Source organism: Paralichthys olivaceus, chromosome 24, assembly GCF_024713975.1.
Source record: "Paralichthys olivaceus isolate ysfri-2021 chromosome 24, ASM2471397v2, whole genome shotgun sequence".
NCBI classification, from domain to species: Eukaryota; Metazoa; Chordata; class Actinopteri; order Pleuronectiformes; family Paralichthyidae; genus Paralichthys; species Paralichthys olivaceus.
Window position 1 is genome coordinate 13,837,975 of NC_091116.1, and position 22,399 is coordinate 13,860,373.

Genomic DNA, 22,399 nt, shown 5'->3' on the forward strand with positions numbered 1-22,399 from the left:
CAAATATTTCTGTGTTCAGTCTCAGTTGTTTTTTCATTTCAGAGTTTCGACAGGATCAGGAACAAACAGGAACAAACTAATTAATGAGCCCAGAGAGTCACGAATCCCTGAATCTGAACGCCTGCGTGTTGTTTAATTTATGTCACAGTTTATGTTTTGGCAGAACGGTTCATATAAGAGGAAGTGGAGATGTAGCCGTGGTCGTTTGGCTCGAGGCCGAACATCTGGCTCGGTTCTACCAACGTCTCAGGAGCAGCACAGCTGTTCTGTGCATGACAGCGAGAAATCAGTTGTTTTTCCTGAACGTCCACTGGATTCTTGAGGGGGGGGGGGCCTGCTGGTCTAAGAGCTGCAGTCACGCAGCACCGCTCTGCCAAACCAAACCGTGTCCAGGGGACAACACGGGCCTGGAACAGTGGATCACAGAGTCGCTGCTGTGATTCTACTTGTTAGAAGCAAAATCAAAACATCTGGAGGAATTCTAAAAGTAACGGATGATGCTCGGTGATGTCATCAGGGTCTCAACCTGAGAGCGGAGAGATTTTCTGCTTGTGTCACCTGCTCCTCGGAGTTCACGTGAAGAAACACAGAGAGAAATAGAGATAATACTGTTAAATAGAGTTAAATAAAATAAAAAACTAACTGAAGAAATTAGAAAACACAAAGGGCTCATAAATATTTAGAGGAATCTGTCATAAATGCAAAATCAGATTAAAATCACTTTGGGTTTTATTTTTCACATGTTTATTTTATCTTCATTCTGACAGCGTTAGTCCTCCATATTTAAAACCAACACATTTAAACTTCTGTAGAAACCCATGAATATGAGTTTAGCTGATTATCTATTATATTATTAATATTAATATATTATTAGCACCGTGATTATTGATCATCTGAAGTCTGAGGATTATTCTAAATATCACATCTCTTCATCTTTCTTCTCTGAACGGTGGAAATCTTCCACCTGTGACTTCGGACCCATGAACACACATGTTATGTTTCAGTGTGATGAAGATGAAGAAGATGATGAAGATGATGATGTGTGTGTTCTATATCTTTGTTAGTAGAATAGAAATATGAAGTCTTCGTTCTCATCATGATGTCCTGTGTGTCCCGGTGGGTCCGCAGCATCTTCAGGTATGAACCGGGCCCCTGCTCCTCTGGTGAACGGTAGTCGTTGTCCTGAGTCTCAGGTTTCAGACGAGGGGCCTCCTGACGGGGCCCGGTGACGTGGAGGAGGAGGAGGAGGAGGAAGAGGAGCAGCGGCTCTGCTGGTGCCTCTCAGTCGTCTTCAGTCGTCTCTCTCCTGCGGGACGCATGGGGTCAGTGCGGGGCTGTGCGGGTTCACTGTGACGGATGAGCGACGAGGACGCGGATGCACGCACACCCCGAGGAGAGCGCGCGCTCTAATTAAGAAAACCTGGTCGAGCAATTAAGCGAGAGGAGGAGACGGCGACGCACGAGCTGCACGGAAGGTGCGTGTGTGTGTTTGTGTTTGTGTGTGTGTGCGGCGCGAGGAAAGTTTCCAAAGTTTCTGTGAAAACTTCCAACTCGTTGTCGAAGTTTATTCCAAGCTCGTTCCAGTCAGCGCCGCTCAGAGACGCGAGTGTTACGCGCAGAGGTTGGTTTTTCTCCGCGGGACGAGGCTGGAGCAGCGCGCACAACCGTGAGTCCTGTTTGCGTCACTTCTTCACGCACTTTTCAAGCCGTTGCGTGATGAAAAGTGCGTGTTCGTGCGGGAGAAAGTTGTTTTTACAGTCACGTGGTTCGATAAAATATCTGAAACACGTGTCTTTAAAACCGCAGGAGGTGAAATGTCTGAATGTTGCAGTGATTTTCCTTTGTTTGTTTAATGACTAACTGCTGCTAATGGAGTGTGTGTCTGTGTCAGTGTGTGTCTGTGTGTGTCTGAACTGATGGGCTGATGTGTAGCTCTGGATTCTTGAGGCCTGGCACTGGTTTGTTTTCCTGCAGAAAAATGCCACATTTCCAAAACAGCCCGTCTGACTCAGCAGAAGGAGGAAACGCGTCCCGTGGACTGAAATCAGAAAAGACAGCTGAGGAGAGGTGTCCATGTGCAGATGCTGCTCAGGCTGCAGGGCCACATTTTCATTTGCCCTCTGTCTGCTCCCTGAACCCTCAAAATCCAGCTCTCTGCTTCTGGTTAGGGCAGGAATGTTAACTCGCCTTCGCTTTGTCCAGATCCTCGGCCCAAAAAAAAAAACCCCGTCGGCCCCTCCATGTCCTCCCGGAGCCGTTAAACCAGCGGAGCCGCCTCTGAGCAAATAGGCTACTGTGTACAGGCGGCCTGAGCTCAGCTGTCTGGAGGTGACACTGCAGAAAACAGCCAGAGAAGCAGTTTGTCCGAGTCAAACACAAGTCTGGGGGATGGAACGTCTCCTTTGTCTGCAGCAGGACGCAGCGAGGGGCTTCAACAGTTTCATTGAGCCCCTGCATCTCTGGGAGCTTCTCACAGGAGCTGCAACACCTGCTGGACACACTCCAGTCAGAGAGGACAGGGACGTGTGTCCACCGGGACGTGGGTCAGGTCTCCAGAGAGACGTCCACCACCTCGTCTCTCAGAGAAACAAACACTCCTGTCCTTTTAATGTTGGAGGCGCGACAGCAGGAACACGCTGTTCCAGCTCTTTAACAATCCTTCATTCAAATATCCAAACACAACTGGAGCTCAAACTTCACGTGACATTAACTAACATCACAACAATGTTCGAAACCCAAACTCTCATTCAGGGAACAGGACGTTTCGTGATGCGTCACATCAAGTTAACTTCTGGGAGAAACGGTGACAAAGGAAAAACACAGTCAGCTGTTTCTGGTTGGAGCTCTGCTGGCTGACATTCTAGGCAAATTATGTTTTTCCTCAATTTATTGTTTTGTCTGTAGAATGTCAGGAAAGAGGAAAATATTCCGTTTATTCTCATAAAAGGTCAACGAGACGTTTCAGAGGCTGAAAACCGAACTTAAGTTTTTGAGTTTCGCAACGATCGAGTTGTGATTTGACTTCAAGAAACAATGAACAAAAATCCCTCAAGTTCTTTTGTGGTTGATTTTTGTTCTCACGTCATCCAAAATGTTTCCGACCATGTTCAAACTCAAACTCTAATTTTGTGGCCTTTAACTCCCATGATGCCACGCTGCTTCACGGCGTCATCAAACTAGGTTTCGTATTTAAAGAAGAAGAAGATAAAAGTGTTGTGACGGTGAGGATTCATCTCAACACAAACCAATCGGTGTTCAAATGAACACAAACCAGTAAATCTACATTCTCCGGCTCGCTCACGTGACCACGCTGGAGTGGCACCCAGATGTTGAACCGCTCGGAGGTCAGATTTAAATATCTGGTTCCTGGTGCTGGCAGCCGCTGTCGTCTCTGATTATACCGATATTATTAGACCATTAGTGGTTAGACTGGATTCATGCTCATGGTCAGTGTTTTGCACGACGCTGGAGAGAAGCTGAGCATCAATCAAAATAGTTTCTGAGGAAGAAAAACCAGAGCCCGGAGCTGAGGATGTTTTAAAGGGACAATCTGCCTCTGGTGGTTCAAGAGCTTTATAACTCCGCTGGAACGACCTGTGGCGTTTAAAGGTGGCGTCTGTAACGGCGTGTTCGGGGTAAACCAGATGTCACCGTGCAGCTGCACTCCAGGGTCGATGAGTTGTCCGGTTTCTCCAACGCTGGAGACGTTCCCATGAGTGAAAGTCCACATTTAGCCGACCCGGGGGTGTTTTAATTGAGATGCTGCCGTCGTAGACGCTTTGAAAGTTCGATTTATTCTAAGTTTAGCGGCTGAAACGTGACGTACTTTGGGTCTGAGCGTTTTCAAGCTCCATAATTGTGAGTGTCTGGGTCTGACCGAGGCCTCTGGTGCGGCTGACGAGGCCCTGAACCCTCCACATTAACGCCTGTGTTCTTTGGCCAAGCGTTACATCTCTGGTCAGGCCCGGGCAAGTCGTGCTCTCCGTGTCTCAGGAAGGATTTTGCAAAGGAATTGATGAGTAACGTGGGGAGTGACGACCTGAGCTTCATTCAGACGTGTCGACAGACACTCTCCCTGTTGGGTTTAGTCATGAAGTCCTGGTTCTATCTGGTTTCTGGGGGTTGACATGTGGAGGAGGAGACTCAGACACCAGTTAAAAGCTCTTCTTCTTCAGTTTCAGAGCTAGTCAAAGTTTTAAAGTTCCACACACAGTCTGGCTCTGTCCGACTTCCCTTTTCTGATACGTCTCCGCTCTGAACTGTGAGTTGGCACTTTCTAAAGAACGAGGGGGATCATTCCTCCCCCGTGTGTTCGTCTCGCTGGTCTCCTCCGACACTTTGATGTTTGATTAAGCGGCTCAGGCTCGGCCGTGACGGCGAGCGGTAAGAATGTGGATTTACCAAAGTGCTACCAGGATTAGTGCACGCTGCCTCGCGGTGCTGCGGATCCATGGATACCTGCATGTCTGAGAGATCTGCGTCTGATTAAATCCAAGCATGTGGCCGTGTTTATTGCTCAGCCCTGCGGTTGAGGTTTACCCAGAATTCCTTTGTGCAGCATCAACACTTGCATTAATCATTTTGTGAAAGTGTAAACCTGGGGGTTTGACCAGCGGACGTCTCGGTGATGACTCCACTCCTCAGTGACTAACATGGATGTTTTATGGTTTCACCAGCGCCTGTCCTTCGTTTGTCAGCAGGATTACACAAAAACAACTTACCAGATTTCCACTCAACTTAACGGCTCAGTGAATCACGGGCCAAGAAAGAACTCATTAAATTGAGGGAGAACATTTATTGTTCACTCATTTCTCAGAGAATAATTCTGAGCCAGACATATTTCTACGACCGGGAGACTCAGAGTTTTGGAGTTTAAGCGACTGTTGGGCCTCGGTGCAGGTTTGAGCTCAGCTCAGTGAAGTTCTCGTTACATTAGATGTTCAATGTTTTTCCTTCATTTATTATTTGGTCCATGTTTGATTTGCGTTGAATTGAAAGTTTCTGCTGTGATGAATTTCATTCCTCGTGTGTGTTCTCTTCTCCAGAGCTGACGTACCCCCCCCCATCACCTCGACACCATGAGTTGGAGCTTCCTCACTCGTCTGCTGGACGAGATCTCCAACCACTCCACCTTCGTGGGGAAGATCTGGCTGACGGTGCTCATCATCTTCCGTATCGTGCTGACGGCGGTCGGCGGCGAAACCATCTACTACGATGAGCAGAGTAAATTCGTCTGCAACACGCAGCAGCCCGGATGTGAGAACGTGTGCTACGATGCGTTCGCGCCGCTCTCACATGTTCGATTCTGGATCTTTCAAGTGAGCTTCAAACTTTCTCCCGAGTGTCGAACACGAAAACACTTGAACTCGTAAATCTGAGCCGCGTGTGTTTTTCCAGGTTATCTTGATCACCACCCCGACCATCATGTACCTGGGATTTGCCATGCACAAGATCGCCCGCATGGAAGACAGCGAGTACCGACCCAGCTGCCCCCAGAAGAAGAGGAGGATGCCCATCATCAACAGAGGAGCTGCCCGTGACTACGAGGAGGTGGAGGACAACGGCGAGGAAGACCCCATGATCTCCGAGGAGATCGAACCAGACAAACCCGACAAAGCAGAAAAAAGTCAGTCACCAAACATTCACGTTCTTTATCATCTGAGCTGAATCCGATCTTAACCCGGTGCGATCTGTTTTTAAGGTGCAGAGAAGAAGCACGACGGTCGGCGGAGGATCATGCGCGACGGCCTGATGAAAGTCTACATCTGCCAGCTGCTGTGGCGCTCTGCCTTCGAGGTGTCCTTCCTCTTTGGCCAGTATATCCTCTACGGCTTCGAGGTGATCCCCTCCTACGTCTGCACTCGCTCACCGTGCCCGCACACGGTGGACTGCTTTGTGTCGCGCCCCACGGAGAAGACCATCTTCCTGCTGGTGATGTACGTGGTGTCCTTCCTCTGCCTGCTCCTGACCCTCCTGGAAATACTCCATCTGGGGATTGGAGGTATCCGCGACACCTTCCGCAAGCGGGCTGACCTCAACCCTCAGACCTCGCTGCCCGCCTCCTCGCGAGCCATGCCGACGGCACCGCCAGGATACCACGCCACCATGAAGAAGGAGAAACTAAAAAAGGAGTTAAGGCATTCGCCCTTGGCCGACTCCGGGATGGAGAGTTTTGGGGACGTGGCGCCGTCGTCCAAAGAGCTGGACCGGCTGAGGAGGCACCTGAAGCTGGCGCACCAGCACCTGGACCTGGCCTACCAGGGGGACGAGAGGAGCCCGTCACGAAGCAGCAGCCCGGAGGTTAACACGGGCGCACAGACCGCCGCCGAGCAGAACCGCCTCAACTTCGCCCAGGAGAAACAGGGAGAGGCCAGCGAGGAAGGTAACGCAGACAGAGTTTAAAACTGGTTGGAGATGAAAGTTGATGCATGTAAACAGATTTATTCAGATAAATTCTCGACCTTCTATGTTTGGAGACACTCAAACAAATGAAATCTCTCTGGTGGCCGAGCTACAGAACATTAATCACCGTCTTTGAATCGCTCAGAAACCAAACTTTCCACAAAGCTAGTTTAAAAACAAACTAAACTTTTGCTGGCAAAGTTTGTGGAAGAAAAATGTCCCAAACTTAAATAAAATACTTTTGCTTTGAGTCATTTTGTGGACGAGGGCTGAGACTTTGTGTCCTGCACAGTTTCAAAGCTCACAAACTTGAAATGAAATAATCTGTTATCGTGGACAGAATTTTAGAAAATCCAGTTGTAGTGAATGCATCATGCTGAACAGTCCTGTGTTGTCTCTCTCTCTCTCTCTCTCTCTCTCTCTCTTGCAGGAATACATGCCTGAGCGTGCTTCCTGCCTCCAACGTCTGTTCTTCCATTCCTACTGGCCTTAAACACATGGGGGAAGCACATATGGGAATGCAGTCAGACCACTGAGGGAGACCAAAGTGTGTGTTTGTTTGTTGGTGTGTGTGTGTGTGTGTGTGTGTGTGTCTGTGTGAATGCGTGGATGAGAGAATTGAGCCTTTCAGTATTAGGGGTCAGTCAAAAAAAAAAGAGAGAGAGAGAGAGAGAGAGAGAGAGAAACGCTGACCCAGCTGTGTTGTGACAAATGGTTCATCTCCACGACTCTAAACTTGAACGCCTGCCACATCTCCGATCTCCGCTCGCCAGCCTACGTCCAAACCCCGTCTCCACCCCGCACGCACTCGCAATTAACCCTCGTCCCTTTCAGACCTGGATTCAAAACTCCTCCTTTTGTTTTTGTTTATAAACTTCAGACTCTCGTGAGGCTCGTCGTCCTCGGACAGAATCTCAAAACAAGCCGCCTCGGGTTCAGCCGTTCGTGGAGCGTGTAGAGCAGCGTTAACCAGATCAGATGTTGGATTAGTGAAACCACACCATTTCAGAAAAGTCAGATTATTTGAAGCCTCCATGTTTACTCCAATCTGCCAAAATGTTTACCTGGGAAATGCTTGAATTCTTTATTTTGTACAATCATTTCATTTCAAATACTCAATAATTCCTTTTTTTTATTTCTACAAAGACCAAATCTGTAGATTCGTAGTTTAGAAGGAAGTGTTTGACACGACTGCTGAGAAGTGGGCACTTGTTGTTGGTGATCCTTTAACTCTCCAAATATAAACCGATTTACATTGTTCTCCGTATCACAGTTAAACTTTAATTTCATTATTCTTTGCTACGCAGCTGGAAACATCTGTCTCCAAGGCTACTGTCCACAGTGAAAACTCCATCCTTGTCTTTTGAAATTTACATTCTTCTTTGGTGAGACATATTTTCCACCCTTGACGTGCGCCGCTGCTCCTCCTCTCCGCTGCAACATGGAGGCCTTCGTGCCTCCTGGAGAGGATGACAGCCGGCTGCCGACACAGCGCGGTGCCATGTAAACACACACACACCAGCTCCGACTTTCTTCATCTGTAGCTTTCGTTGTTCGTGCAGAGTTTATTGTTTGTTGGTTTTATGATCTGCGGCTGGAAAACTCAAAAGTACACTTTGCCAAAGCAGCTGTTTGATGCTGTTTCTTGTTTTCATCTCACTTCCAGCTCTGCTGCTCTTCTCAAGGTCCGACATTTCCTGTTGAATATTGTACGTCAGCGGTTTATACTTGTTCCTTTTCTATTGCAAGTTTTGTAGTTTTTGTAACTGTAGAGATTATTTTGTCTTCAGAGTAAATAAATATATTTGAACAAGATACTTTCGTCTGTGGACTCGTGTGTATTTGTGATTTTCTCCGTGTTTGTTTTGTCGTTATTCTCGCTGTCACTGTGTGTTTACAGATCACGTTCACCTCCGTGTTCTGACCGGTGGTTTATTGTGGAGCTGCAGATCAAAGAACACGAGTCTGAACCTGACGGTGCAGTTTAAACGTGGGCAAACAGCGCCGCCCACAGGTGGGAGGAAACAACACCGCTGCCTTTAATTTGACTTTGACGTGGGAGTAAAACAAACATGACGAAAACAAAGTTCAGTAAACAAGTAACTCAAATTACAGAACGACGTCTGATTCAAACAAACACATTCGCAGATGTGCTGTTGATGGACACCTCCCACAATGCAATGCACACAGGAAATGGAGAAGACGAGGTAACGTGAGTTGTGTTGAGTGTGGTGGTCATTTTGTGTATTCATTGTTAAAAATGTATAAAACACATGAAACAAACAGATGAGATGAAAAGTCGTTTGGGTGAACTCGACCTTTAACCTTTGCTCTTCAGATACAAGTACACGCCTCAGGTATAATGTTGGGCAGGGTCTCGTACTTGAACGAGTATCCACCGTCGGACGTTGTGGTGATCCTCAGGGACCTCATGCTCCCCGGCACCGGAGCGCAGCACTGACTGATCCCCAGCACGGCGGCGATTTGATCCCCGGCCGAGCAGTTTCCGTGGCAGTAGTAGAAGGTCAGGGCCGCCGGATGGACGATCCAGTTTTCCCAGCCCAGCTCCTCGAAGCTGATTTCGACGTGCGCTCGGTGGCAGTCGCTGTGCTCCGGTCTCTCCTGAGAGGGGCGCTGCAGCAGGTCGATGGCAGAGGGAGACCAGCGAATGTTGAGCGGTGCGTGGCGGCGAGAGCGGCCTTGAGCACGTGGCTGAGCGTGGAGGTCAAGAAAGGGCGTCTTGTCTGGTTGGTCCGCGTGGCACTGGCAGGCCGGACAGCGGACCTGGAGCACGAAGGGACCCTGAGCCACGGAGGCCAGCGCCGCCCGCAGGTCGTAGGTGGTCCATCCGTCTGGGCTCATCTCTGACGGGGCCTCCGCTGCCTGGAGAAGCTGCTGCGCCGAGTTGAGGATGAAGAGCGGGGCGGACGTGTTGGCTCCCTCGCCCGCGTAGAACCAGAAGTGGGCAGCGGTGACCACGGCCTCCTGGTCGTTCAGGGACGGCCGGAAATAATACGTGAAGGGACTTCTGGTGGTTTCTGGGACACAAGACGAGTCTGAGAAGTCAAATCAGAGAGAAAAGTGAGGTTCTTCATTTTCTGTTGGAGCCTCCTCCCTCTCTTCCTCTCTTCCTCTCCTGAATCAACAGTATCATACAGAACAGATTCACTCTGAACTGGGATCAGTTAAATGTTTTGTCTCTTTAAACTCTCGACCATGTTTCCAGGAGCTGCTCTTTAAAGCTGCTTCATCTACACACGGGTCTTTAACGTCTTCTCCATTGTTTCCGTGTCAAACACTTTTTTGTCTTCAGCTCTGAGCTGCAGAAACCGTGATGAGAATCCTTTCTTAGATAACGTCCAGTTCTCTAAGAGCCCAGTTCTTTATGGAGCTTTGCTGCACTTTCAGTCTGTGTAATAAAAATACTAAAAACTTCGACCTCATGCAGAAAACAAGACAAATTCATCCGTTAGCACGACAACACTTCTTAAATTTCAGGATCTAAAGGAGACATAGTTAAAAGCCTCTCACCAGGACTGGGGAAGAGAATAATCTGAGACTTGTCCTCGGTTGGACTTGTCCGATGGTCCACCCATGTTGTCCTGCTCGCCCTCGGGGCCCTCACGTGCACGTGCCTTGCTCCCTCTCGCTGGGCCGTGCCCACGTCGGGGCCCTGCGCCGAGGCCGCGGGAGGCTCGTCCAGCCCGAGGCCCTCCAGAACCCGCCCGCTGAACCAGGACAACACAGCCTCCCTGCACAGCTCCTCCGCCCTGCAGCCTCCACTCAGACCGAGGATCCACAGAGGAACCAGGACCAGAGCACAGGACGCCATGACTGCAGCTTCCTGGGGATTCAGAAAACGTTCCCTGCTGTGACTTCCTCGTGTGTTTGTGTGGCTCTGACTCTGAGTGAAGCCTGTGAGCAACAGGAATGGGAGATAGCACAGAATGACCTTGGCCGCTGGGATTTTATATCTGCTCTCGCAGTTTCACACAGAATCCAGGGAAAGTTTTCATTTGCTTTCTGCAGAGTCACGTTTGTGCTGTAGCTCGAGCAGGAGGGTTCACACATCACTGACACATGTGAATTATTAATGCAGAGCCTGGGGGGGGGGGTTAGTCCTGGGTGCTGGATATTATCTGGAACAGTCATTTATCCTCTCTGACTCACACACCTGTTTCCCCCTAATCACAAAGTCATTTCTTTCATTATGTGTTTTTTCTATTGTTCACAGACGCCTCACTCTGAAGTCGCCGAATCAAAGTTCCCTCACTGTTTGAATCTCATGTGGCGATGCCGTGCTGCTCACCGTGAGCCGTGGGTTTGAATCCCGTGTTGAGGAACATTTCATTTTAGACAAACTGAAGATTGTGAGATAAAACTGTGAAACACCAGAAACACATGAATTACTTTTCTCTTGATTGACTCATTTTAATATGTCTCAGTAGAAACTTGTGAAAGATGACGTTCATCTCAATGAGCATAAACAATAATTGTAATAATTGTAATTATTATTAGACACCATAAGAAGTGAGGACAGGTTTAGCTGGAAAACAATAAATACGTGTATTTATTTAATTGTATTTCTTGATTTACGTCATTAACATTCCTGATGAACCTGGTGACGGAAATAGTTTTTTTATTTACCTTGTGTCAGGGAGTTAGCTTAGCTTAGCATAAAGGCTGGAAGCGGAGGGAACCTGCTAGCCTACCTCAAGTCTGATTTACGTGCTCGCTCCAGAGAAACAACAGCCAGGTGAGATTACTTCTTCTTCTTCTTCTCCTCCATCTGAGCCTGTTCACCTGCCACGTGACAAAACTACAACACAGGTGGAACATGTGTCCCTCTTCACCTGTGGGAAACTTAGAAGTTAGCTTAGCTTAGCATAAAGACCGACAGCACAGGGAAACAGCTAGCCTAGCTGGCTGCGTTGAAGCGCTAGCTGCTAGCACATGTCTGTGTGCAGACACAATAAGATCACAGTGAATGAATAGAAGAGATAAAATACATCTACACCATCAGTTTTTATCTCAGTGAGAATCTGCAGAGATGCATCATTAGTGTTTGAACTTTATTTGAAATGTTTCTCCTGGTTCGTCCTGATAAGATGAGATTCATGTCCTGCTGCCAGCTCCTCTCACCAGTTCTCACCAGTCCAATGCTCAGGAACAGAAATCAAACCATTCTACATATTTTCTGTGTTTTTGTTTTTGCAGGGTTTCCAGACTTCAGCCTGTTTGGATCATGCACAGGTGTGATGCCCGTCCACGCTGCTCTGCCTGCACCTCTCTGCACCTCTCTGCACCTCTCTGCGCCTCAGATGGTGATTATCACAGATTATGTTTTCACTATTGCCTCATTTTTGACATTGTCTGTGATTGTACATGTGGAATCCGTGCAGACGTCCAGCAGCACGAAGCTCAACACAGCTCAGACCTGGAGCAAAGCCCACATTCTTCTTCGTGTGGCGAAGCTTCGTCCGTCTGCCAGGTCCTCAGGCTCTGGATAATTTCTTTGGGCAAACCAACACTGACATCTTCCTCGCTGCTGTTTATCCAACAGGCCGCTCCGCTCTGAAACCTCTTTCTCGTCACGTAATGCTGCTCATTACTGTTCATCATTATCTTTACTTTGAACCCTGTCTCTCATTACACACACACACATCTGCAGACATCTTCCTGTACTCCACCATGTGTTTACCAGCAGAGGGTGCTGGAATATTTCACCCAATGATGATGATGATGAAGGGAAACTAAACTATATATACTATATATACTATAACTATAACTGCAGCTTCAAAACACAATATGTAAAACTGAAGACAGATGCTTCTCTGTGTCATATCTTGATGGGTTCATCTCTGCAGTTTAATGGTTCTGCAGCGTTTTGTGGTCAAGAGTCACTGCAAACAAAGATTCTTTTTAAAAATATGCAAACTAAATGTCAGACATGGTCTTTTAATGTCTTGACTGCAACCTGTTCTATTAAAGTGCTTTGTTATATCACTGTTCTATAATTGAACGAAGCACTGAATCCTGTCTTTATAATTAGACTTTCTTTTTATAGCAACTGTCTCACACACACTTTGGTTGATAACATTGATAACATTATCCAAAGGTTGGAGTGTGTGTGTGTGTGTGTGTGTGTGTGTGTGTGTGTGTGTGTGTGTGTGTGTGTGTGTGTGTGTGTGTAGGTCATACATGGCAGCCTGAGAAATGTGACCTATCTGTGGCGCTGCAGCTGTCGTTCCAAACCTGAGGGAGTCGGGGGTGACGCAGAGAGACGGGGGGAGACTGGAGAGAGAGGAGACCTCCAACATGAGCTGGTTTAAGTACTTCATTTTCTAAACCGTCAGAAGTGTGTTTTCTTTTTTAACCACTCAAAGTTCATTGTGTGGAAAACGCTGAGGAGCAGAAGGCCCGAGCGCTCCCTCTCTGTCCCCGTCACTCTGCTCTGGGGCTCAGGTTGTTGAAAGGGGCCATGGCTGAGGCTGCTAATGCTACATGATCTCTGGTGGACTTACACCTTCAGCCCGCTCTCGCCAAAGGACACGAAGGCACACCGGCTTTCGCAAATGGTTTGAGATGAAATATTCTGCTCCATGGATCTTGTTACGTTAACTCGGACTTTGCGAGGATGTCCAAAGGGATTCCAGAGGTAACGTGGGTTTCTTTCTATTTCTGGCAACCTGAGCGTATAATGGGAATATTATCAATTAGCAAAGGAGGCAAACCCAGATGTTTCATTTGATCATTAGTTGTGACGTTCTATTTATTTCCTTTTTGCTGTTTTGACCCCCTCATCAGAAACACAAGCACTGTTTGTTAAGTTTAGGCAACAACAACCCTGAGGTTACCGTCTCTACATTAAGAAAGAATAGACTTTGATAAAGTTACACACCTTTAAACACTGACTGCAAGACTTCATCATCACATCCTGAGGAAATGTGTTAACTTTAATCCGGCTGTCCTCCTGGTGCGTTCAATCATATCCACACTTCCCAAAATGCAACTTGATAGCGTCTGTGATTAAGGTGCCATGTTGACAGTTTGTAACTCAGTTTTATTCACACGACTGTAAGAGGTTCCCCGTTATACAATTGTAAATAGTGGGTTTCTGGAGCCGTTCGAACAATGAAACTATCTTTTCCCTGGTGAGCACATTCATGAGGAACATTTTAATTATGATGTCATTGTGATTTATGTTTTCTGGTCGTTTCAGTCCCGGTGCAGCAGCGCAGGTCCAACCGCCTCTTTCTTCAATAGCCGTAGCTCATCCTGATTCCCCGATCGATCACCTGACAAAGACGGGCAGTCCCTGAAGAAAGAGAAGATGGCAAAAGTCCCTGGACCCTGTCCCAGTCTGGACATCCCTTCCAAGAGGCCCAGAGTCTCCGAGGACCATGTCGTTCCAGTCACTGAGGCCACGACGCCAGAACCAACACCTCCAGTCTTCAACCGTAAACTCCGGAAGGCAGCGGTGGGAACAGGCTGCGACATCCGACTAAGAGTGTCTGTGGGAGGATTTCCAAAACCCTCGCTGAGCTGGTTCCACAACGATGAACTCCTGCCTCCATCAGAAGCCCAGGACTCAGGGGGACTGTGGATACGAGACTGCCGCACGAGCGACGCCGGCCTGTATACCTGCGTGGCGACCAATGAGCTGGGAGAGGCAAGCTGCAGCGCTGTCCTGGCCATTATGGACCTTGGTGAAGGTAATCCCAGATATTCAGTCAGAGAAAGCTCACTCTTCTTCTTCCACCTCACTCCGTGTGTCGTCCACTTCGCAGAGCGAGATTTAAAATGAGATCTTAGAATCCGATTCGTCGGAGAGGAGATTTGTTGGGTTTGTGTTTTTGGATCGAAGTGATTTTCCTGTTGGTTCTTCACATAGACGCTTTATAAAGATGGACGACGTGACGGCTCCTTAAGAGTGTCTCGTTCGCCCCCTGGTGCCTGGATGCTGTATAGGTCATAAACCCTGTCTCTCATATGTTAGCGGATGGGATATGGACCAAAGTACACGTTAAATACATTTGTCTTTTCTGCCATTTGAAGCTGCTCTTGGTTCTTTGTTAGCGAGCTCCACATCTGATTTTGTCAAACCTCAGTGTGAGTCTATTAAAATGTTCAGTGGCGTAATTTCCCCTCTGACCGTCCACGTCATGTGAGCGACAGAATGTGGTTCTGAGTGAGACCGTTGTTGTGCAGCATGTGTTTGATCTCGGTCTCGTCACCTTGGCCTGTGGAGAAAGTTGAGCTCTCACACTATGAGCTGATTCGCACGCTGCAGCTGGCGGATCACTCAGCACCTCGTGGTTTTGATCTGCTCGCGTCAGTTCGGCTTCATCCACCACATTTTGTCCTGAAACCTATTTGTGCAGTTTTCTCTTCATCCATCTCTTCTTCTGTCTCTCACCTGCTAAATTTATCAACAACCCTTTTTTCTCTGTTTGCTCCATTTTTACATTTCTCTCCTGTCACTGTTTCACTTCTATCTGTTTCTGGTTCTAATCTATTTCACTTATTATCACCAGAAACTGAAAACTTGACCCTTGGACTTAAATTACAAAATGAGAGGTTTTACACTTGACGGACCTGAGAAGAGGAAACGTGTCACACCTAGTAAATCAATGAAAGAGCATTGCTGCTCACATTGATTAGTTAATAGTCAGACTAATGCTTTACTCTCAGGAACACTAGTGTTCACATGAATATAGGTTTGAGAGGAAGATGTTAAAATGGACTCGCAGCTGTTTGTTTGCAGGAGTAATTTGATTTGAATAAAGTTTTATGAATAACAAACACAGCAAAATATCATGTTGGATCTGTCGTACTATCTCTCTGACCTCCTCTGTCGCCCCGGCTCTCTCTCGCTCTCTCTCCCCCCCCCTTGTGGTTATTTATGGCCTGGTATGTGCCGTGCCGACCGGAGGGCTCATGCTCGAGTGATGTGTGGATGCCGCCGGCCCCCCTTCTCCGATTGCACCAGCAGACATCACAGATAATTATAGCATCGCCACGGTCAAGACGCGGCGCTGTCACACTCAATCATGGTCAGCGTGATGAAGCGAGATGGGGGGGGGGGGGGGGTGCTATTGTGGTAGTGGATGGAGGACAGAGGGGTGTTAGTGTGTGTCTGTGCCTGTGTGTGTGTGTGTGTGGTTAATATTAAAGGCCGTTCCGTCTGCTTTTCAGTCAGTCAGGTGTGTCACTTTAAGATATCAGACCAATCAGAGGCCAGCGTCGTGCTGTGTCACAGGTCCAGACGACTTTATCGACATCACCCGGTGGCGTGCAGCTTTTCACTGCCCTGTCCGACAGTCGAGGCTGCAGAGGCGCTTTGATGGAAGCTCGAGAGAAGCACGTCGACACCAGTGGTATTTTAAGCGGTGAGATGACGTCATCGCCGTTACTGTGACGCAGGAGCCTCCCAGACGAGACGTTGATAAGACAACGTCTGAAAACGTTCAGGATCCTCAGAGAGCTCAGAGGAGAAATCTGCAGGTTTCCAACATTGGGTCAGAAGAATAGAAGAAAGTGTTCAGTTTCAAACAACTGTAACTTTATTAACTTCTGGAACCATCTGATGATGAAGTCGACCACAAGACGGTCAACGACTTATGATGGTGTGAATTATAAGAGGGAGGTTTTCTGACCGATGACACATTTTAATCTGTTGCATCTTTCCCCCGAAGCAGCTGGAGTTGTATCTGCCCTCCAGAGTCGTGAATAAAAGTCGTAGTCTGAGTTAATCCAGGTTCTCAGTCCCGAAAATAATAATAACCAACGTTTAGTTTGTCCTTTAAACTCCACCCTCTCAAACTGTAAGGTGGCTTTCAGTAACATCATCAGTACATTCTCTGACACCGGAGAACCGCGGAGAACTGACCTTTAAACAGTCTACACAATAAATATGAATTCAATGGATGGAGCGGATGAACGTTTTGAACTCAGGCGTTATTTAGACGCACCTCTCTCCAGCTGGTGTCCCTGTGACTGTCTCATTGTCCTCTACTGAGCGTGCAGCATCTTAAATTGTGTCACACAACATGTCTACCTCGCATTAGTCCAACAGAGGACCCACAGAGGACAGGAAAGGTCGTTCAGTTTGTGCAGCAGTGGGTTTAATCTCCTGCTAAAAGGAGGGGGGGCAGGCGGTCTGAAAGGGGGTGCAGAGGGAAAGTACAGTACGACTGGAGGGGTTGTACTGTGCAGGACTGGAAATAGACGGGTGAAGTTGGCAGCCATAGTCAGGGAGAACTGGGGGAAGACGGGGAGAGAAGACATGGGAGGAGAAAGGTGAAGTCTGGAGGAGGTTCTGTCGGTTCTACCGGAGCGTGTCCACGGACAAGACGTGAAAGAGATTCGTACTCTGAGAAGTTCTTTTGTGCAGAAGTCAAACATACAGAAGGAGAGACAGGAGCCATGTTGCGGAAGGAGCTGCTGGATGCACGGAAAGCTTTGAGGAGTGTCAGGGAAGGCGTGAGTGGGCCGAGAAGCAAGAGGCAGCGAGGTGAGTGGGAGCTGGTGTCAGTGCAAAAGATGTGCTGTGATGGAGTGAAGCGGTTTGTCAGGGATGAAGGAAGAGACGGATGAGGCTGTATGAAAACAAGGGGACATGTGATGGAGCTGTGACTGGGTTCTGTTTCAAATATCTTCTCTAAGAATTCAGATGCTCCGTCGCTGCAGGAACCACATTAAAATTCACCACATCCAGTTTCTTATTTGGATCAGCACCAAATTACATAAACACCCAGATCCATGAGGACATGTTCCATACTGTCCGAACAGGAAAGGGCCTCGTCACCCTTGGTCCTTCCTGCTAAGCTCGAGCACATGTGGCATCAAAAAGTCAACGATGAAATTCTGAAACCAAATCTTAACTATGCCAATTAAGAGAGAAGCTAACGAGCTATTGAGATAAATGATTTACTTCCAAACACAAATATGCAAACTACTTATGTATCGTGAATGTGGAATGTGCTGCAGCTGAACCTTGATGATTTGTGTCCCTCACTCACGATGTGACGCTCCTGCCGTCTCTCGTCGACTCGCTCCTGCGTGCCAGGACTGCCTCCGCACGGCCGCGGAGATAATCTGTAGCTGCTTGATGATTCCACATTCTCTGGATGTTACGTTGGAGTGGATTAAAGATACGCTTTGATTAATTAGGTTCTCCGCCCTCGCGAGGCAGCTGAGGCAACACGTTGAGGGTGAAGCCGACGCCGTCCCTCCCGGTGTTTGGTCTGGCGCAGGATGTGTTTGTGTTCCATCCCACTGGTGCACAGTCATTCACAGGAACCCTCGGGGGATTTGGTCAGGATTAGGTGGTAGGATCATGTTGCAGTGTGACTGTCAACATTGGCCGCTGCCATAATGGATTTACAAACCACCTCTCCATCTGAGCTCAGTCGACGTGTCACCTCTCACATTTACCTCTGAAGGGTTTTTGGTGGCATTTAGAGGAGAGCGTGTTATTTACCGTTGTGCAGATGATAAGCTGCTGATTGTGAACTCAGCAAAGTCATGTCCTATCTGCTAACATGGAGGAGACGGGCTTTACAAACTATGAATATGACAGATTATGTGCTGCTCTGCTAACAGGAGTATCTTTGGATCGCGGTGAATAACAGAATGTGTTATTTCTTCCTCGGAGCAGATTCTGCCTTCACACAGAGAACCTGGTTTAAATGGTGAAGTAACGGAGAGAATCAGAGGCAGCGTGATCGCGGTGTGATGTAACAGCAGCAGATCTGTTTCTCTATGTGGGGAGATTATTCCAGACTCTCTGCTGATAAAGCTGTTGCGATGCCTGGAAGGCATCCATCAGAGCTGCTCCACAGAAGGACTCTGTCACAAAATCAATCTGTTCCCTTGAGGTCTGTTTTCTGTTTTCTTGTTTTAAGATAATTAAACCAGCGTGGTCCGACCTGCACCTGTCCAGAGTCCTTGTGAGGCTCATTTGTTGTCTGTAATTTTTCCGTGAGTCCTGAGATTTTGCAGAAGGCAGGTTTGGTGTCAGCTGAGATGTTTAAATCAGCGCGGCCTCCTGAACCCTGGAGTTATAGATGAGTGACATCTGCAGAATAGATCTTTCCTTAATGGCCGATGTTCTGTGAGATACCTGCTTGAAGCCGAGTCTCTCTGGCTTTTAGTGAGCGTAACAACACAACCTCAGGAGAGAGACTTCCCAGCAGCATGAAATGGAAGCTCTGCCACCGTATCTGCCTCTCAGAGCCGGATGACGGTCATGGAATCTTGTGTTATGATGGGTTTATTGATCCGCGGGCGTTTGTACTGTTACTTGGGGGTGTATCCCGTATCGCGCATAAAGCACCGGTATTGATTGCTGCACTCTCTGCTCACTGGTGATGGATGGAGGAGGAGGAGGAGGAGGAGGAGGAGGAGGAGGAGTGCGAGGGTGAAGAGAGGGAGGTTTGTTAAAATAACAATTGCAGTCCACTGAAAACTGGTTGTGTGTCTTCAGTGAAATATCTATTTGTGGAGGCCTCAAGGAAACGACGGCAGGATGATGATCATCGGCTAACGACCAGATTCTAAATCCAGGAGTAAATCTCACTTATCGATTCTGTGTTCACGCAGCATTAAACTGTAACATGCCTCACTTAGCAAAACTAAAAAGCATGTCGTCCGGCGAGGCGAGCGCCGGGGAGCCGTGTCGATATGTGGACGAGGATTCTGGGTTATTAGCTGGAGAATGAGATCTGGGTCTGCCGGTGATTATTTTTAGATCAGTTTGATGGAGGAGGTGGGGGGAGCACAGATGTGTCTGAAAGAACAATTAACACGTGTCAGAGTGTGAATCAGAGGATCGGAGGAGGAGGAGGTGGTGGGAAGCGGTTACACATTCTCGTCACGTTCGCTCAACAGATCAGACGTCCAGGAGAATGTTTGAGTGACTCACACAGGCCGCTCTGTAGAGACGACTTTATCCTCGATGGTTCGATGAAGTGAGGAGAAGAGGAGCGGGGACGGAGGAGTGAATCTGTCTGTCGATTGGCTGAAGTGTGAAAGTTTTGCTCATAGTTTGGTCCTAATGTCCAAAACTTCACAGTTTTCGGTTCAGTGTTTTAAACATCGTCAGTGTCTGACCTCAGGTCGACAATGAAGAAGAAAACACGGAGAGAATAAACTGAGAGGTGGAAGAAGAATTTTGTTTTCAGGAGCTTCTCCAGTAATAATTCTGAGAAAGCAGATATATTTCACCCCCATCCCCCTTTTATATCCCCTCCATCCTTTCATCTCTCCCTCCTTCTGCTTTGCCTCCTCCCCCCTGAGTCTCTTCCCCACCAGGCTTGTGTCTCTCTCTCGCCTCCGCTCTCTCTCATTCCTCAGTGTTGCTCTTTTGTCGCTCCTGCAGCTCAGGAGGAGAAAAGAAAAGTCAATTTGCTCTGCTGAAGCCAGCTGAAGCTTCCTCCTCCTCCTCCTCCTCCTCTTTATTCTCCACTCTCATCTCTGCAATCAGAATCAACACACCCCTTCTGCTCAGACTTCCGACCCCCACCTCCTCTTGTTCGGATCGAGGGGAGGGGGGGAGGGACAAACCAGAGAATTGCTCCTCTCAAGGCAGCGTCTACGTCAGAGAGGGACGCTGTTCACATCAGCGGATGCACTCTCAGACACAAAGACACCTGGCTCTGGTTTGTTTGCATCCTCTCTCTCCGTCTTGCCGCCAGACCGGAGAATAAACACACCCACGCACAAACAGCAGCCCGATCCTCTGCTTCTGAATTTTCATCCGTCTTTTCTTTTTTTTTTTTTTTCCACGATCGCCACACCCTGCTGGGCTTGTTTCGGGTTTTCGGGATGTGTTAGTGAGCTTCATGCCACAGGTAATCTCATCTCACATTTGACAGGAAGCGCTTCTTGAAGATGAAGAAAATCTGGTCCAAGAAAAGATTTCAGGTGAGGAAACTCAGTTCATTGATTCGATGAGGATCATTTTCTGTATCCATGCAGATTGTCTTAGGGATGAGTAGATCATTACATTTGGGATGTCATGCCACACCCTCTATCTGATCATGTGATGCAACAGAATAAAATCCTAATTTTAGGGAATTTATTTAAAACATGCAGAAAATGCAAAAAGTACAGATCGGTTTGTTTGTCGAGGACAAATCAGGACAATTTACCTAAGAAAGTAAACTCTGGTTTGAAGAGAATGGAAATAATCGACTGAAAGTCTCACTGAACCTGGAAAACCCCGATAATAATCTGCTTTTGCATCATCAAACAGCCCAAACGTCCGCTGCCCTGCCTCCGTACGCTGGGGCACATTCTGTGTTGTGAAATGTGCATCAGGCGCCGGCAGTGGTGACAGTTTTGTAGCTTGATAAGTAATTCATAGAGCAGGTTTCACAAAGTCGGAGCTTGTGGAAAGTGTGTCAGTAGGCTACACATGGACACATGAGAATCAGGGCAGCCAGTCACGGGCTCATGTCTGGATGTCTGCTTCTTCCTGCTCTGAGCTCTGCAGCACGATCGAACCCCTGAGATGTTTTCTTCCGCTTCCAGCTGCACAGATTTTCTGGAATCACGCTGCTCGTACCCTCTGATTACACATTTGTTTTTTTAAGTATTTGCCAAATTCAAAATTGAGCCTCTTCAAGGCGAAGGCGCGCGTGGCTGGGCTTTGCCGATATTATTGCCCCGAGGCCGAAAAAAGATCACGACAATGCCGGACGCTTTCTGCCGGAGCCTGTCGAACTACAGTCGCCATCAGGCGACAGTTAATCGAATCGCCTGACACGAAGACGACAACCAGTGGGGGGTGCGAGGAGCGAGCGGAGGGCAGACGAGTGTGAAACGAGTCGTTTCACTTTTCGCTGCAAAACAGTGAGTCACTGTGGGGAGCTCTCCTTGGTGCTGATTGACAGACTGTCCGAGAGGCAGTTTCACCAGCTGCTTCCTCAGCAGGGACCGAAAACACGACCCGGAGACGTTCTGTTCCAGACGAGACCGCGCAGCTCCGTATTTAACATGTGGCCTCCGGTCAAACTAACGATGAGCTGGGAGTCGATTCCTCGAACAAAGAGTCAAACCTCAGTGTTGATGATCAGGTGCTGATTGGTCGCAGGAATATCCAGAGTGACGTTCGAGACTAAAATCGAAAGGTTAACTCTTCTCTCTGCCTCGCGAGTGTCGAGTTCTTAGAGTAGAAATACCAAAGACAACAGGAAGTGAGAAACATCCTTTATTTATTTGTCATCAAACAAGAAAACCAACGTAATTTTATATTTATATTTAACTCCTGACCAGCGATCACTGAAATGACTCTCTTTTGTTATTGTCGTGTATCTGGAAAAATGAAATAAAGATGAACGACATGACAGCTCCCAAAAGTGAAGCCCCCTGGTGGCTGGCTGCAGTATAGGTCATAAAAATCTAAATTCACGTTAAGTCGATATTTCTAAAAGATGGTTTTTTAAATGTTAGTTTGGTTTTAATTAGTTATTTGATGATACAAAAACGGGCCGAGACCTTTTAACGGACAGAGATCGATGGTCAATCTGGACATTTGAAGACTTGGACTTGTACGTGGTGACGTTCTAATGGCTGATCAGCAAATTATTTATGAGAGAGAGAGTGAGGATAATAATAATAATAATAATCATAACTTCATTTTAAATCCTAACTTCAAACTCTCCAGCTTTTCCGATCCTTTCACTGAGAAGAACCTGGACCTCCCTGGTTAAATCTGTTTATTGTGTAGAACATTTAGTCGTCACGACATTCTCCTCCGGCGTACTGAAAGTGAAGGATTGTGGTCCCAGTCACCCGGGGAGAATAATATAGTTTACGCTCGGCTGTTTTGTGTAGAACAGAACCGTTGGCTGTGTTTGCTGCTGAATAATACATCGCACTTTGTGTCTCGTTTCAGAGAACTGGGCATTCCACACGGACATTTGGCAGATTCACCCATGGTGTGTTGTCAGTATGAGCTTCACTCAAATCCTCTTGTTTTCTATTATCT

The 22,399-nt window shown here is 47.7% G+C and overlaps 3 protein-coding genes and 1 long non-coding RNA gene across 23 annotated transcripts in view; 3 read left to right on the top strand and 1 right to left on the bottom strand.

The window, feature by feature from the left end:
- Window positions 1-112: 112 nt before the first annotated feature.
- LOC109644515 (gap junction gamma-1 protein-like) lies at window positions 113-8,217 on the top strand. Of its 6 annotated transcripts, none has more exons than XM_069520819.1 (5): window positions 113-1,475; window positions 5,046-5,318; window positions 5,398-5,626; window positions 5,702-6,382; window positions 6,833-8,217. In XM_069520819.1, exons 2-5 carry the CDS (start codon window positions 5,079-5,081, stop codon window positions 6,844-6,846), a joined length of 1,164 nt encoding a protein of 387 aa, XP_069376920.1. In that variant the 5' UTR covers window positions 113-1,475; window positions 5,046-5,078; the 3' UTR covers window positions 6,847-8,217. The 6 variants fall into 6 exon arrangements, with proteins under 6 accessions (XP_069376920.1, XP_069376919.1, XP_069376924.1 ...); XM_069520818.1 differs by having other exon boundaries at window positions 738-1,666; XM_069520823.1 differs by lacking the exon at window positions 113-1,475 and adding an exon at window positions 2,088-2,864.
- inha (inhibin subunit alpha) lies at window positions 6,969-11,252 on the bottom strand. Of its 4 annotated transcripts, none has more exons than XM_069520828.1 (3): window positions 11,115-11,252; window positions 9,934-10,783; window positions 6,969-9,440 (listed from the first exon to the last, which is right to left on the bottom strand). In XM_069520828.1, the coding sequence occupies exons 2-3, from the start codon at window positions 10,232-10,234 to the stop codon at window positions 8,737-8,739; spliced, it is 1,005 nt and encodes a 334-aa protein (XP_069376929.1). In that variant the 5' UTR covers window positions 10,235-10,783; window positions 11,115-11,252; the 3' UTR covers window positions 6,969-8,736. The 4 variants fall into 4 exon arrangements, with proteins under 4 accessions (XP_069376929.1, XP_069376926.1, XP_069376928.1 ...); XM_069520825.1 differs by having other exon boundaries at window positions 6,969-9,458; XM_069520827.1 differs by having other exon boundaries at window positions 6,969-9,458; window positions 9,934-10,246; window positions 11,115-11,250.
- Window positions 10,795-12,203, top strand: LOC109646635 (uncharacterized). The gene is made up of 3 exons (XR_002203928.2): window positions 10,795-11,158; window positions 11,620-11,655; window positions 11,805-12,203. It is a non-coding gene; the product is annotated as an uncharacterized lncRNA (long non-coding RNA).
- Window positions 12,204-12,214: 11 nt separating this feature from the next.
- Window positions 12,215-22,399, top strand: part of spega (striated muscle enriched protein kinase a) — a 32,375-nt gene continuing 22,190 nt past the window's right edge. For 3 of the 12 annotated variants that reach the window (XM_069520789.1, XM_069520790.1, XM_069520792.1), the window contains exons 1-2: window positions 19,979-20,331; window positions 22,307-22,349. Coding sequence is in view for 9 of the 12 variants with exons in the window: in XM_069520790.1 (XP_069376891.1) it covers window positions 20,299-20,331; window positions 22,307-22,349 (76 nt within the window). In the remaining 3 variants the exon portion in view is untranslated. Of the gene's footprint in view, window positions 13,061-13,140; window positions 14,118-16,625; window positions 16,919-19,978; window positions 20,332-22,306; window positions 22,350-22,399 lie in introns of those variants that run through there. The other 9 variants (XM_069520785.1, XM_069520786.1, XR_011240346.1 and 6 more) reach the window with 8 other exon arrangements.

Excerpts from the sequence above, each read along its gene's own strand:
- inha (XM_069520825.1), bottom strand. The coding sequence starts at position 10,234 with ATGGCGTCCTGTGCTCTGGTCCTGGTTCCTCTGTGGATCCTCGGTCTG. Across the intron at positions 9,459-9,933 it reads TATTCTCTTCCCCAGTCCTG|ACTCGTCTTGTGTCCCAGAA; the intron begins GTGAGAGGCTTT and ends TTGACTTCTCAG.
- LOC109644515 (XM_069520819.1), top strand. The coding sequence starts at position 5,079 with ATGAGTTGGAGCTTCCTCACTCGTCTGCTGGACGAGATCTCCAACCAC. Across the intron at positions 5,319-5,397 it reads TTCGATTCTGGATCTTTCAA|GTTATCTTGATCACCACCCC; the intron begins GTGAGCTTCAAA and ends GTGTTTTTCCAG. Across the intron at positions 5,627-5,701 it reads ACCCGACAAAGCAGAAAAAA|GTGCAGAGAAGAAGCACGAC; the intron begins GTCAGTCACCAA and ends TCTGTTTTTAAG.